Source organism: Rhinolophus hipposideros (genome assembly GCF_964194185.1).
Source record: "Rhinolophus hipposideros genome assembly, chromosome: 1".
Lineage (NCBI taxonomy): Eukaryota > Metazoa > Chordata > Mammalia > Chiroptera > Rhinolophidae > Rhinolophus > Rhinolophus hipposideros.
The window spans coordinates 46747396-46763757 of record NC_138047.1 but is presented as its reverse complement, the minus strand read 5'-3'; the positions used below and the strand labels follow the sequence as shown (position 1 = coordinate 46763757).

General features: G+C 33.4%; 1 protein-coding gene across 2 annotated transcripts in view; it reads left to right on the top strand.

Moving 5' to 3' along the window:
- TECRL (trans-2,3-enoyl-CoA reductase like) overlaps positions 1-4408 on the top strand; it is a 107993-nt gene extending 103585 nt beyond the window's left edge. For both annotated transcript variants that reach the window (XM_081042317.1, XM_081042316.1), the window contains one exon: positions 3313-4408. In XM_081042317.1, the coding sequence (XP_080898443.1) occupies positions 3313-3373 (61 nt within the window). In that variant the 3' untranslated portion in view covers positions 3374-4408. The remainder of the gene's footprint in view (positions 1-3312) is intronic.
- Positions 4409-16362: the final 11954 nt, after the last annotated feature.

Below are 16362 nucleotides of genomic sequence, written 5' to 3'. Positions count from 1 at the left end.
CACATTAAAATCCTATTAGTCTAAAAGCTCATATTATTGTAACTTTGGCTTATAACTCCTCATGTTGTTTTCCAATTTATTTTAGAGACTAATGCATTAAAATTATTACTTTATCATTTGGGACACACAATGTGCAAATATGCAATTGTGTGATATCACTAACTGAAAATAGTGAGAACAGAGCATTAAATGAGCAGTTTTTATATGTTATTGAAATTAAGCTGGTATAAATTCAAATCAGAATATTATAATATTGTGATGTTAAATCTAATCCCCGTTACAACCAGAAAGAAAATTACCATAAAATATATACAAAAGTAAATGAGAAGGGAATTAAAATGTTTCCCTAGAAAAAAAAATCAGCTAAATGTAAAAAAGACAGTGAGGCAAGAAATGAGACAATAGAAAAGCTATTAAGCATACAGAAAATAACAAAAGTCCCTCTTTATCAGTAATTAATTTAAATACAAAGAGAATAAACTTTCTAATCAAAAGAGAGATATCTGCATAATGGGTAAAAAATAAAATGATCCAACTATACACTATCTACAAGACATTCACTTTAGATCTTAAGACAAAAATAGTTTTAAAGTAAAAGGTTAGAAAAATATATTCCATGCAAATAGTAACCAAAAGAGAACAGGTGAGGTTTTACTAATATAACACAAAGCATACTTAAAAAAAAAAAAAAATTGCAAGAGACAAAACAAAACAAAAAAAAAACACAGAATTCATTAATAAAAGATTCAAGACATCATGAAGATATAAAAATGACAAAAATTTATATCTGTAATAATAAACCATTAAAATATGAGGCAACATTTTCCATAACTGAAGGGAAAAATAGGCATTTGAACAATAGGTGGAGACTTCAATATACCATTTTTAATAATTAATGGAATAAGATACGAGACAAGTAAGGAAGTAAAGGACTTGAACAGCACAATAAACCAACTAGATCTAATAGACACTATTCCTCTGCCAAGAGCTAGTTACCAATCCAAGGTCAGGATTCCCATGAGTGGAGGGATTGCACAAACCATAACAATGCGAACCTCCAGAAGTAGGAGCTCACATTCAACGATCAGTTCATGCCATTTTCTACAGGTTGGGAGTAGTCAATGAAGAACCAACACACGTCACTGGTGGACTCCTTTACTCACAGAATGGAGAAGGAATGCAACAAGATTAGTTTCTATAGAGTGTACATGTCTCCCATGGCCAGCAAGCTCCTACTGATAGTTGACTCAGGACTATGGACTGTTCACACCCCTCTGGTTATACAAGTGAAGATACTGTTCCCTACCTCCAGGGGGCAGGCATACTGGTGGCGCGGGCCAAATGCCATGTCTTAGGCAATATAAGGAAGTTTACTGTGTACTTAGAACAGGGAACATTTTTCTCTCAATAAGGAAGAAAAATCTGTGTCCAACCATAGATTGGTATCTGGTTTCCATATATATAGAGGGTGCCGAAAAATGTATACACATTTTAAGAAAGGAAAAAATTGTATTGAAATTGTAATACTCAATATACACTGATAACAAAAGATGAATACACGTCATGTGTGTACATTTTTTGGCACCCCCATATAATGCACCTGCCACATAATAAGCACCCAGTAATACTAGTTACTTTTCCATTCATCCCCATTTAAGTCTGACAATTGATAAATTCCCAAGGCTTTAGCACAATAAGCTTTAATCTTTCCCCTTAACCTCTACATTCTGTCTCTAAATAATTTGATGAACATTATCTTTATTCATGCTTTATGTCATTTTCTTTTGGTCTTAAATCCTGACTGAACATGTAGTCCATTTGGTGTTAAGTGTTTATTATAGACTCGTATTGCTGGTGACCTGAAATTCGCATGTCCAAATGAGTATTAAGTTAACCAAATGGAATGTGTGAAATAAACACTACAATGCACTACAATGTATAGCCCCCCAATTTTAACTTCCATGTACTACCATTCCTCTGCCAACAGACTACTAAGTTATACAACTATGTCCACTTGGTTTGAATGAAATGGTTTGCAGTCTCCACGAGGCTTTCAAGAAAAGCCTTGAAATTTAAAAAAAAAAAAAATCATGTCAATAATATTTGTATTTCTGGCTGTTTCTGTCTTATATGAAAGTATCAAGGTAACTTAGGATTTGAAGGGTTTTATTCTTTAGGTTATAACTTTCTACTTCTTATCTAATCATCAGATTCTCAATCACAAGCAAACCTCAAATTAGGGGAAAGTGCTGAAATGGACTGCAGAATGATTATTTCAGTTAAATAACGTCCTTCAATAAGATACTTGCATATTGCGTCTCTCTTTTCTCACAAACAAAGTGAATTTTTTGAACTAAATCGGTTGTTTTTAAAGACTGTTTTTGTTTTTTTCCAAACAAAATCTTATACAACTCTTAGTAATTTAAATAAAACTATGTAATCATAGGGACAATTTTTCTTGGTTTTCTATTAAAAGAAAAAATCAGATTTCTAAAGAGTATTGTAAAATAATTTAAAATGTTTCTAGGTCCCCTGTAAAGTCACAAAATTGGAAATCAAAAGCACCCAAATATGCATGCATTTATTTTTTCAAAGGCTTAATTATAGTTGTAGCTCCTCTCACAAAATATGAGTATTTTGTGTATCACTTTCATTTTCATTTCTCTTTCTCTTATATTCCAGCTCTGCTATTTTTCTTCAATGAGGAGATATAGGATTTTAAAATGTAAATCAGTTTACATGTTCAATTTATATATTCATGTATATAATCACTGTTCATATATTCTACCCCCCAAAAAAAATAAACCACAATGCTCAAAGTTCTTAAAAGAAAGACTTGTATTAAGATTAAAAAATCTTAGATATAATTAGTCCAGTAAAGGTAATCTAAAAGCACATTCCAACTGACCATAAATGATAATAAAGAGAAGATATGTTGTAGCTATTTCTATCTCTTACATTTGTCCTTCTTTTCCACAGGTGCTCTGTATTATATTTGTATTTCATAACATTAATTGCTCATGTTTATTTTTAAATATATTTTGATGGAGGCAACATTCTCATTAGCATCCTTGAACTTATTTTAAAAATGTTGACAAGATATAGCTTAATATTATGTTTCTAAATATGAGTGATTACTTGTGCCATTTCAGTGAAAAAGGAGGGGTCAGTTCTTTTGGTATGAATCATATATACAAAAAGAAAATAAACTTTCATAACTGAAATAGTTACACATTTCAATACTAAATTCACAGCCAACTGTTTCAATATAGTATAGTTAAAAACAAGAGAATTTGTGTTATTCTTTTTCAGCAGATCATCTCAATTTGGAAACTCACACAGTTCTTTCACTTCAGAAGATTCATGTCTCTAATACGCCTCTATTGTAGTCTATTGTTCCTCTTGATCTATGGCACTGAAGAATGTATGCATCATCCCATCCAATTATGATATTGGAAGTATTGTTCTTAGGTCAATTTGATAAGCCTGGAGGAAATGATGGGTCGTGTGCCTCATTAGCATGAGACTGTGTGTTCCTTGTACAGCATTATTGATTCAAGTACACAGGACCAGTTTCTGCTCAAATAAATTTACTGGATAGCTGAAATGAAAATATCTGAGTAGCTGATGGTTGGAACTGACCTTTGGTGTTTAATAGCTTGATTCTTCTGAGAGGGAATCACTGTACTCATTACATCCTATTCAATCCATTATGCTGATCAATGCAGTATTGTTTTTATGGTTCATTTGTCAGACTTTCTTGAAAATGACATTATAGAGTTTTCAAGCTAGAAGAGAGTTTATAAATGATGGAACTAAGAATACAAAAAGGTTAAGCTTTTTATTTTATTAATTCGTCTGAAACTAGATTCTTTTATTTTAACTTGAATAGTATATAAGGATAATTAGAAATATGCCATACTAGCTCCCTTCTTGCCTATTCCAGACCTATTTGCTAAATGAACATGATCTAAATGCTTGCTTTTGTGGTTTAAAAATACTTTAAAGGGGAAAGCTTTCCAAACAACTAAATCAATCAAGAGGCCAACAAAAACTTTTTTTAGGCTTTTACAAATGGCATATAGTAAAAAACAGTTGCTGCCTTGGCACATACTTTTGAAAAGCTTGATTTCATGACAACCCTGAAAAGAACTTCTTATAGTTATCCTATATCAGAGGGTCACGTGTTATTATTACAAGCACAATGAAAAATACTGGCTTACAGCATATCCATTTGTCACATAATGTTTATTGATTTTAGCAAATAGCATGGTTCTGCTGTCATTTCTCTTTAATCTTATTCAATACCTTTCTGCATGTAATATGAATGTAATACAGATATTATCTTTATTTAAATACTAATTTAAAGGCCTTAATCCAGAAATAAAATGATTTACCTCACATAGGTAATCAAATTTTTTAAGATTTTTATTAAAAACATACAAATATTGTATGATTTTCATACAATATTAAAAACATACAATATTGTATGATTTTCAGGTGTACACCATAGTTATTCAACATTTCTATACCTAAGGAAGTGATTACTATGATAAGTCCAGCAACAATGTCACACTGTAGTATACTGTAATAATATTATTAATTATAATCCCTATGCTGAACATTACATCCCTGTGACTTGTTTTATACTTGGAAATTTGGACCTCTTATTCCCCTTCACCTTTCCTCCCCTTTTTAATTTTTTCAATTACAGCTGACATTCAATATTATTTTATATTAATTTCAGATGTACAGCATAGTGGTTAGACATTTGCATAATATAAGCAGTCATCCCCCTGATTAGTCTAGTACTCACCTGACACTATACATAGTTATTACCATATTGACTATATCCCCTATGCTTTACTTTACACCCCCATGACTGTTCTATAACTATCAATTCATACGTTTCAATCCCTTTACCTTTTTCACTCTGCTCCTCAATCACCCTCCCATCTGGCAACCATCAAAATGTTCTCTGTATCTATGAGTTTGTTTCTGTTTTATTTGTTTGTTTTGTTCTTTAGATTTCACATATAAGCAAATTCTCATTGCATCTGTCTTTTTCTGTCTTACACTCAGCACAATACATTCTAGGTCCATCCATGACACTTCAGATGGCAAGAAACCATTCCCTTCCATGGCCCAGCAATATTTATTTGTATATATGTACTTCTTTATCCACTCATCCCTTGATGGACACCCAGGCTGCCTCCACATCTTGGCCATTGTAAACAGTGCTACAATGAACATATGGATGCACACGCCCCCTCGAAATAGTGTTTTGGGTTTCTTCAGATAAATACCCAGAAGTGGGATTACTGGGTCCTTCTTTGTCTCTTGTTATAGCCTTTGTTTTAAAGTCTATTTTGTCTAGTATAAAGATTCCTACCTCAGATTTTTTGTTTGTTTCTATTTTCATGAAATGTCTCTTTCCACGCCTTTACTTTCAGTCTGTGTGTGTCCTTTAGTCTGAAGTGAGTGTCTTTTAGGCAGCATATGTAGGGGTTTTGTTTTCTTATCTGTTCAGCCACACCATCTTTTGGTCAGAGCATTTAATCCATTTACATTAAATGCTCTAATCAAATGTAATGTATTGTTAGTTGTTGACATTTTTTGGTTTGTTGGTTTAGTTTATGTTTCTGTTTTCCTTAAAGAAGTCCCTCTAAGATTTTTTTTTGTAATTCTGGTTTGGTGGTGATGAACTCCTTTAGATTTTTCTTGTCTGGGAAGCTCTTTAACTGCCCTTTGATTCTAAATGATAGTTTGTTGGGTAATATTAATTATAAGTTCTAGCTTTTCATAACTTTGAATATTTCATACCAATACCTTGTGGTCGGCAGAGTTTCTGTTGATTAAACAGCTTACAATCTTATGGGAACTTTCTTATAAGTTACTAGTTGCCTTTCCCTTGCTGCTTTTAAGATTCTCTCTTTTACTTTAAACTTTGTCATTTGATATATGATGTGTCTTGGTGTGGGCCTCTTAGAGTTCATCTTGATTGAGGCCCTCTTTGCTTTCTGTGCTTATATGTCTATTTCCTTAGCCAGATTAGGGAGGTTTTCCATCATTATTTCTTTAAATAGATTTTCAATTTCTTGCTATCTTCTCCTTCTGGTACCTCTCTGATGCAAATGTTGATATGCCTGATGTTGTCCTAGAGGCCCCTGAAACAATCCTCCTTTTTATGGATTTTTGTCTTTTGCTGTTCTCATTGGGTGTTTTCTGATTCCTTATCTTCTAAATTGTTGATTCGATCCTGTGCTTCATCTAATCTACTATTGATTCCATTTAATGTATTCTTAATTTCAATCATTGTATTCTTCATTTCTGACAGCTTCTTTTTTATGTTTTTTATCTCCATTTTTATGTTATCTATTTCTTTGCTGAAGCTCTTTTGAGATCAGTGAGCATCCTTATAACCAGTGTGTTGAACTCTACATCTGATAAATTTCTTGTCTCCATTTTGTTTAGGCTTTTTCTGGAGCTTTGTTCTGTTCTTCTATTTGGGACATGTTTCTTTGTCTCCCCATTTTGGCTGCTTCCTTGTGTTTGTTTTTGTGTATTAGATAGGTCTTAGTAGAGTGTCCTTATGCAGTTGGTGTCCTGGGGGCCCAGTGATGTAATCTCCTTGGTCTCCTGAGCCAAATGTTCCCTTGTGTGTTATGTATCCCTTCCTGTTGTAGTTGAACCTTGGTTGCTGTTTGCATGTCATTGGAAGGGATTGATCCTCTGACTCATTGGTTTTGAAATCTTGTTGTGACTACAGTGGACATTTTGTGCAGGGTCTGACTCTGTGGAGCAGGATTCACTTTGGCAGGGCTCTGCTGCTTGCCAAGTCTGCCCTTTGTACATGTGGTCCTTGTAGGGGTCTGTGTGATGTTCCAGCTTGGTCCAAAGCTGGCCACCATCCATGCCAGCCCCAGGGACCTCTCCACAGATCAAGTTTAGCCTCAACCTGTGCCCTGCCTGGGGCCACCTGGCAGAAACAATTCACAGATGGCATGACACACAAAGCAATCCATAGATGGCAGCCACCCGGGCTGGGCTAGAAAGTGCCTTCAGAGCTGAGGCCAACTGCTGCTAGTTGCAGGGTTTGAGGCTACTCAGCAAGAGGTATGGGATATGCTGAAGCTAGGTGGTGCTTGGTTGGGTTTTGTGAACCTTTGAGAGATTTTAAAAAAGTCTGCAGCATAAGCTGAGACAGTTTGTTTATAAAAAAACATCACTGACAGTGGCTTGTGTGTGCCCAAAACTTGAAGGGTCAGGGGCTTAGTTCTGTTCCAGGAGATCACCAGGGCTATTCGAAAAGTGTTAGCCAGGTGGATGGTGTTTCAGATATAACAGCCACCTGAGTCTGTATGCCAGGAGGGGGTAGGGCTCAACAAAGAAACAATGGATTCTACCAGGACTTCTGTCTGGGACAAAGCTGCCTCTCTAGCCCTTGCCCTGATGCCAGACAATCAGTTCCTCCCTGTATGTCCCTGACATATTCGAGCTGCTGTCCTTGCCCTGGAGCTCAGAGCAAGTCTGCCAGCAAGTAAGTCTGTGGGCCTAAGATGATCGCCTGGGACTGTAGCCACCCTCCTCTTATCCAGCCACAATCTCCGCTGGTTTTCACAGACAGAAGTTATGGTGACATCTCTCTCAGGCACTGAATCATCAGCTTGAGAGAATGTTGTGGGGCTGGGACCCCTTGCTCTTCTGCAACTGAGACATCTCTCCTGATTTGTCATGGTCACATGTGGGTGTGAGTCCAGACCATTTTACATTTCTGCCCCTCTTACTAGTCTTGAGGAGTCTCTATGTACCAGAAATAAAACTATTTCTAAATGTTAATTTAACGACTTTCGATCCAGATATAAAATATTTTTAGAGTCTAAATTATCACATTCAAGTTAGAACATGCTCTATTGTTATTATTATTATTATTATTAGTAGTAGTAGTAGTAGTAGTAGTAAGGAAAATGGAAAGAAAAACTTTTATTTTCAATCCTAATGTCATAACAATCATATTGCTGTTAATGTGTTAATGATCATTTTGGTCATGAGTTCCACCTTTTAAAATTTATATATATATATATATATATATATATATATATATATATATATATATATATATATATATGTATCTTTTTTATCCACCAGAAAAAACATCACATACACAATCATACATACAATATCAGGGGATTTAAAGATGCTAAAATGCATTCAGGTATATCAGTGAACCACAGATTTAAAAATACCTGCCTGAATTAAATTCAAAGATGAAAATATCACTATTTAATTACAAAGATGATGACATTCACTTTATTTATTTTTTAAATTAAAGTTTATTGGGGTGACAATGGTTAGGAAAGTTACATAGGTTTCAAGTATACAATTTTCTAATACATCATCTACATATCGCAATGTGTGTTCACCATCCAGAGTAAGTTCTCTTTCCATCACCATATATTACCATCACCCATTTACCCTCATCTACCACCACCCTCCCTCCTTACCTTCTGATAACCACTAAACTATTGTCTATGTCTACAAGTTTTTGTTTCTCTATTTGTCTCATTCCTTTGCTTTCAGTTTTATGTACCACATATCAGTGAAATCATATGGTTCTCAACTTTTTCTGTCTGATTGATTTCACTTAGCATAATAATCTCAAGATCCATCCATGTTGTTGTAAATGGCACTATTTCATCTTTTTTCTATGGCAGAAGAGTATTCCATTGTGTATGTATACCATATCATCTTTATCCAATCATTTATTGAAGGACACTTTGGTTGTTTCCATGTCTTGGCCACTATAGATAAAGCTGTAATGAACATCGGAGCACATATATCTTTACAGATAAATGTTTTCAGACTTTTGGTGTATATACTCAGGAGAGGGATTGCTGGGTCATATGGTAAGGGGCTAATACCCAAAATATATAAGGAACTCATACAACTCAGCAACAAAAATCAAACAATCCAATTAAAAAATGGCCAGAGAACCTGAACAGACACTTCCCAAATAAGAAATACAGATGGCCAATAGACATATGAAAAGATGCTCAACATCACTAATCATCAGAGAAAGGCAAATAAAAACAACAATGAGATATCATATCAGACCTGTTAGAATGTCTATCATTAACAAGACAAATAATAACAAGTGTTGGAGAGACTGTAGAGTAAAAGGAACCCTCATACACTGTTGGTGGGAAAGCACACTGGTGCAGCCACTATGGAAGGCAGTGTGGAGGTTCCTCAAAAAATTCAGAATAGAATTACAATATGACCCATGAATCCCTCTCCTGGATATTTACCTGAAAAATCTGAAAACATTTATCTGTACAGATATATGTGATCTGATGCTCATTACAGCTTTATTTACGCTGGCGAAGACATGGAGACATTGCCTTTAAATGCCTGAAATTGAAGCTCATTGTAATTGAACAAACAGCAGTTGCAGTTGACTGATAGTGCTTTAACATTTTTTAATAATGCCATGTCATGTGGAGGAAAGAATACAAATACTCTTCATCAGTCACTGTTCAAAGTCAGTACATAGTGACATAAATATTCAATAGTAGTTTAAGTCTTTTGTGTTGTCAAGAATGGATTTTGTAACTTGAAATGTAACTCTGCCAGAGAAGTTTGTAATATTGCTCAAAATTCACATTAGCAATGTTTGCAGATAAATACATTTATTAGTTGAACAGCATAAATAATGGGAGTGGATTTAATGATCTACTTTTAAGAGTTTGGTTATGGTATAAGAAAGGAACAGCTGGTTGTGAGCAGTGTTTACTGTGACTTTAACAGAAAACTGCAGCTCCATGGTGCAGTGTTAATGAAGGACAGGCTCTAAAGCTGCCTGTGTATACAATTAAAATGTTTTGTGAATGTCACAGTAATTTGTTTTCTTCTAAGGGTAACCAAATAAATCTGAGATTTCATCTCCTAAAAGAAATGAAGTCCATAAGGTGCAGATGTTAAAAATGCTTTTCAGGCTCTCTGAACACTAGTTTCATTCATTCATTCTAGTTTTCATTTCTTAAATGCTATGTTATTAGCATGGAACAAAGGGAATAAATCCTCACATTTGATTGACAAGCTAAAGTTCAGTACTGTGAGGCTCCATCAATTTGAATTTCATGTAATACTATTACCCTTAATATTTTACCTTAGGGGGATCCTACAACCCCTACCAGATTTCAATAACAAATATTGGAGGGTATTTGGAGCATATAATAAGTTAATACACAAGAGACTGTGAGAGCTTAAGTGGATATAACTTGTCAATTGATATGTGGAATTAGACTTTAATTGGAAATGGGCTGATTATTTTAAAAGTAAAAGTGTAATACCTAAGTTATTTTGTGTCAGAAGGAAGATGCATGTGTGATAGAAGTTAGGAAGTAATGAATGATAAAGGCAGGGAAGTATAATAAAATGCTTTTGTACATAGCAGATTTGTAAGTTGAAATTGAGTAGAATCCAAAGTAGAATAGATTCTCAGGATCTTCTCTTTTTAGTTGTTTCAACATTATTGTTTAAACCACATTTCAACAAACTATGATCCATGGATCAATTCTGGACTACTAACATTTTTTTTTGTTGTTTGTGTGTGTGTGTGTGTGTGTGTGTGTGTTTCTTGTTTTGTAAATAAAGCTTTGTTGGAATACAGTGACAATCATTTATTTATGTGTTTTCTATGGCTAATTTAGTACTGCATCTGGAGAGTTGAGTAGTTTCAACAGAGACTATAAGGCTTACAAACTCTCCAAAGAATTAATTATCTGACCCTTAACAAAAAACATTTGCCAACGTCACACTAGATGTATGAAAATCTTTGAAGGTTAAATTTATGTTGTTTGCTTTGCATATTTCTTATGTTCAAGATTTCATATCCAGTGATATTATCCTTTAATAAAAGCTTTGGAAGTAAAAACAGGTTTATTTTTGCCACAGATATTTTAATATAATTGGTGATAAATTAATAGTTATATAAGTCAAAGTTTTATTAGGACAGTAGAACAATTAAAATGTGATAAAGCTAAAAAGTTTACCATAGAAATTAGGGTTAATATGAATTTGAAATGAATTGATCAAGGGAAAGTCACTAAGAACTGTAAGATAAGGTACAATCCTGTCAACGACAGGTCGAATCACTAACATATTTGGGCAGATGTGAGCTTTAAGGAAAATTCTAGAAGTTGTCATATCTGGCTGTCAAAGTGTAACCATAAAAGGAAGCTGGTGGAGAAATCTGTGCAATTGGCTATCTTTGAAGCAACTTCAGTGAAGGGCTTAGCAGGTGACTTGAGTCCACTATTGGCCGCCAGGGCCAGTCCTCTGAAAGACCATCTCTATTCTGGAGTTCACTGTACACCTCCTTGTCTCTCTTTCAATCTGACTGGATCCTGGGATCTTTGGAAAGTAATGGTTTCTTCTTTGTTTCCCACTTTCAATTCTTATTCATTTTCCTGTTTTGGTCAACTCCAACTAAAAAATACACATGAAAGAGGAATATGGGAAACATAGTTTCCAGTTTTAACTAAGTTGACAACTATTATGCTCACAGATTTTCTGAGTCTGCAACTTGGACAGGGAACAGCAGGGAATTTTTTTTCTTTACTCTGCTTGGTAAGTTCTTTACAGTTTGAAGGCCAGGAGAGAAAATCACCTCAAAACACATTAACTTATCACTCTGGTTGTTGATGCTGGGGAAAAAAAAAAAAGGCTAGCACAGCTGCAGATCCCTGTGCATCTTTGTTTTATGAGGGTCTACAGCTGCTCTCTTCTGTGAAGAGGCTTCACAATATTTGGACTTTTTACATCTCAGTTAATGTTTCCCATAGCATCTTTCGTAAGACAGTGATAAGTCAGTTGGAAAGTCTATGCTTTTCATAACCAAACTTCAGAGTTGACCTATAATCATTCTGCCATCTTCTACTAAAATAAATACTCACAAGTTTCTGACAAGATTCAAGGAGAGCAAATGAAGAACACATCGCTTGTTGAGACAAGAGTCAATCACATGTTGACAGAACACATATTACTTCAACCAGCTTTGGAAAATAACATATGCCACCGTTTTTAACTTTTAAAAATTAAATTGTTAGGGTGACATTAATAAAATTACGTAGGTTTCAAGTGTACAATTCTCTAATATATCATCTGTATATCACATTGTGTGTTCATCAACCAAAGTAAAATCTCCTTTCATCACCATCAGTTGGACCCCACTTACCATTTTCTATCATCCCCCATCCCCTTTTCCCTCTGATAACCACCATATTGTTGTCCATGTCTGAGTTTTTGTTTGTCTTCTTAGTTGCTTTCAGTTTTATATGCCACATGAGTGAAATTATATGGTCATTGACTTTTTCCATCTGACTAATTTCCTTTAGCATAATATTCTCAAGATCCATCCATGTTGTCACAAATGACAGTATTTCATCTTTTTTTATGGCTGAGTATCATTCCATGGGACATATGTACTACATCTTTATCCAATCATTTACCAAAGTACACTTTAGTTGTTTCCATATCTTGCCCAGTGAACATAGGGGTACATATATCTTTACAAATAAGTGTTTTCAAACTTTTTAGGTAGACATCTAGAAAGGGACTGTGTCGTATGGTAATTGTTAATATTTTGAGGAACCTCCATATACTGTTTTCCATAGTGGCTAGACCAGTTTACATTCCCACCAACAGTGTATAAGTGTTCCTCTTTCTCTAAACCTCTGAAACATTTGTTATTACTTGTCTTTTTTATAATAGCCATTCTAAAAGGAACCCTTTTACAGGTGGTATATCATTGTGGTTTTGATTTGCAATTCCCTATTAGCTAGTGATGTTTAGCATCTTCTCATATATCTGTTGGCTATTTGTGTGTCTGCTTGGGAGAAGTGTCTGTTCAGATCCTCTGTCCATTTTTGAGTTGGACTTTTTATTTTTTGTTGTTGAGTTATATGTGTTCTTTATATATGTTGGATATTAGCCCCTTATTGGAAGTGTTGTTTGCATATCTTCTCCCATTCAGTTATTCATCTCTCTGTTGTGTTTATGGTTTCTTTTGCTGTGCAGAAGCATTTTAGTTTGATATAGTCCCATTCATTTATTTTTAATTTTACATCTTTTGCTTTTGAGATCCAATTCATAAAATCCTTTCTAGGACCAAGGTCCTAAATATAAGACCCAAAGCAATAAAATACAGAGAAGAAAACATAGGTGCTAAACTGTTTTTAATTTTGTCATTATTTTTGTAAATTCCTCACAAGGAAGTAACAATACATTTTTATTCTTTCTTATTTTTTGCTACTGGCACTCAGGACTATAAATGTTCCTCATGAACAGCTCATATTTTAAAATTTGGTTATTGTTGTTTTCTTTGGATCATGAGTTATTTACAAATATAAGTATTCATAACTGTAAAGTCCCCTCATAATGTAGCTTATAGTATTTTATAATTTTATTGCTATTCTTTCTTTAACTCACTCATTATTTACAATTGTGTTTATAGGTTTCCAAATGTACAGTTGTTTTAAATTTGTTTTTCTTCATCATTAATCCAAATTTTGTTATGGACGGATCATGTGATGTACTGATTATCAATCATTTAAATTTATGAACTTGCTCCAATGATCCTGTTTGATTTCAATTTATATATCTATTATATGTTTAAAAAGAATGTGTATTATTCATTAGTTGACCTCACCATATAGACACATGAGATCAATTATGTTAATTATGCTGTTTAAACTCAGTCATTAAAGAAATATTTATTGGTACCTTCCATATCCTGAGCCTTGCTTTTTATACTTGGGAAATAAAGCAGAACTCTTATTTTTGATTGGTAAACCGGAAGTATGATATTGTAAAGGAAAACTAAGTCAGGAGGGACCGCAAATATAGAATATAAAAAAACAATAACAACAACAACAACAACAACAACAAACCCACCAGTGGCTCACTATTGGATATTGAAAGTTTTGGATGACAATTGAACTTCCAAATGGAGATATTGAGTAGCAAAAGAGTGGGGTTTAGAAGAGAGGTATGGTCAAAAGATATACAACTGTGAATTGAAAATTCATGTCTGGTATTTTACAGAAGGAGTTCAAATGAGTTCATCAAGATAATGATTGTAAGTAGATAAGAGAAGAGGAATTCTTATCTAGGACATTGCAATGATTGTGGAAACATGAGATAACGGAACAGAGAAATTAAGAAAGGGTCAGTAAAATAAGACGAAAAAGTAAAACAAAACAAAACAAAAACAAAAAGCATATGGATTTCTTAAACGTTAGGTAAAGAAAGTGTATCTACTAGGAGTGCTAGTCAATTTTAAATTGTGCTTACAGATAAAGTAAGAGTAATGATGAGAAACAATCAACATTCTGTTTATTCTCTGTGACAATCCCTATGTAACATATGGGTGTAGAAATATCTATATCTTATAGTAAATTTGTTTATTTTTCTATCAACTTATAAAATTTTCTGTTATAAAAATACTCAGACATTTATTAAAGCTAAGATATTTTTTTTAATTTATTGGGGTGACAATTGTTAATGAAATTACATAATTTCAGGTGTACAATTCTGTCTCAGTATGCATATGTATACACACACTCTAGATTTATCATCTTTAAATATACTCATTTATATTATATATGAGTGTACCGGGGGTGCCAAAAAATGTGCACCCATTTTAAGAGATGTCGTCTGTGCTCAAGCAGTAGTTCACCAGAATTAGAAGTGTCTGGACCCTGATGGTAACCACTTTGAGCACCTCTTGTAATTGCAAAAGTCAAATGTGACTGGTATTCATCTTTTGTTATTGGTATATATCGAGTATTACAATTAATACCATTTTTTTCCTTTCTTAAAATGTGTATACATTTTTTGACTATATATATATATATATATATATATATATAAATATAGTCATATATATATATATAGTCATATATATGTAGCCTTAGAATTCCATATAAATGGAAACAGAGTATCTGCTCTGTGTTTAAGGTTTATTTCAGTCAGTATAAAGTTTTGTCAGTCATTTAATTTGCTGTGTGTTTTTCTACTTAAACACTTCCAATTTTCTATCAATGGATGTCAAAGTTGTTTATAGTTTTTGGCTACTAAAATAAAGTTCCTGTGAAATTCTTGCACAGATCTATTGTGGAATACATTTTCCATTTTCCTGGGTAACTATCTGAGAAATTGCTGGATACAGTATAAATTTTATAAGAAATGTTTATTTATTTTTAGTTTTATGAGAAATGGTTAAAATCTTTCCTAAAAATATTTTAACTTTTACACATCTATGGACAAGCTATGAAATTTCCAGTTGCTTCACATCCTCATCACTTTAGTGATTCTATTGGGATAAGGTAGTATTTCATTGTGGTCTTATTTGCTTTGCCTGGTATCTAATCATGTTGAGTAATTTTGCATGCGCTTACTGGAAATGTATATCTTCTTTAATGAAGTGTCTTAAAGTGTTGATAATTATTTAATTTAGTTTTTATTTTTGATATTATTGACTTATAGGTATTGTAACTACTTTAAATCAGTATACTTGAAATCAATATAATTATTTATTGTCATTCTTTGTCACATATATTCTTTATAGATAATTTTACTCCAGTATGTGGTTAGCTTTTACTTTTTCTTCATTACCATGTTTCCCCGAAAATAAGACCTAGCCGGACCATCAGCTCTAATGCGTCTTTTGGAGTAAAAATTATGTAAGAATCGGTCTTAATTTTTACTCCAAAAGATGCATTAGAGCTGATGGTCCGGCTTGGTCTTATTTTCGGGGAAACATGGTAGTTTAGTTTAATGAGTCAATAGGTTATAATTTTGATGAGACCTATATTATCATTTAGAACAAAGAAAATAAAACAAGATTATGGTTATTTTATTTTGTTATTTCTTAAGGAAAACTTCACATGCCTCCATACTACTAGGATTTCATCTTACCTTTTACTTTAAAAGCGCTGTGATTAATTTATATTTAAACTAATGTCAATTTTTTTGTGTGTATAAGGTAGAGTCAAAGTTTTGTTTTCCTCTTTGTGGACACCTAATCATGCCATTACAGTAGTTGAAAAAGTGTTCCATTGCTTTTTTTCCATAGGAATGATTTTGTGCCTCTGTTAAAAATCAGAATGTTGTAAAAGTGAGAATCTATTTCTGGACTCTAACCTAGCCTAATGATCTACCATATTTTGCTGTGTATAATACCCAGACACATTTTTGGCCCAAATTTTTAGGGAAAAAATATTTTCTTTTAATTTTTTAATTCAAATATTTATTTGTTAAATTTAGGTACTTGTTTTTTGTAGTATAAATGAATTTTAG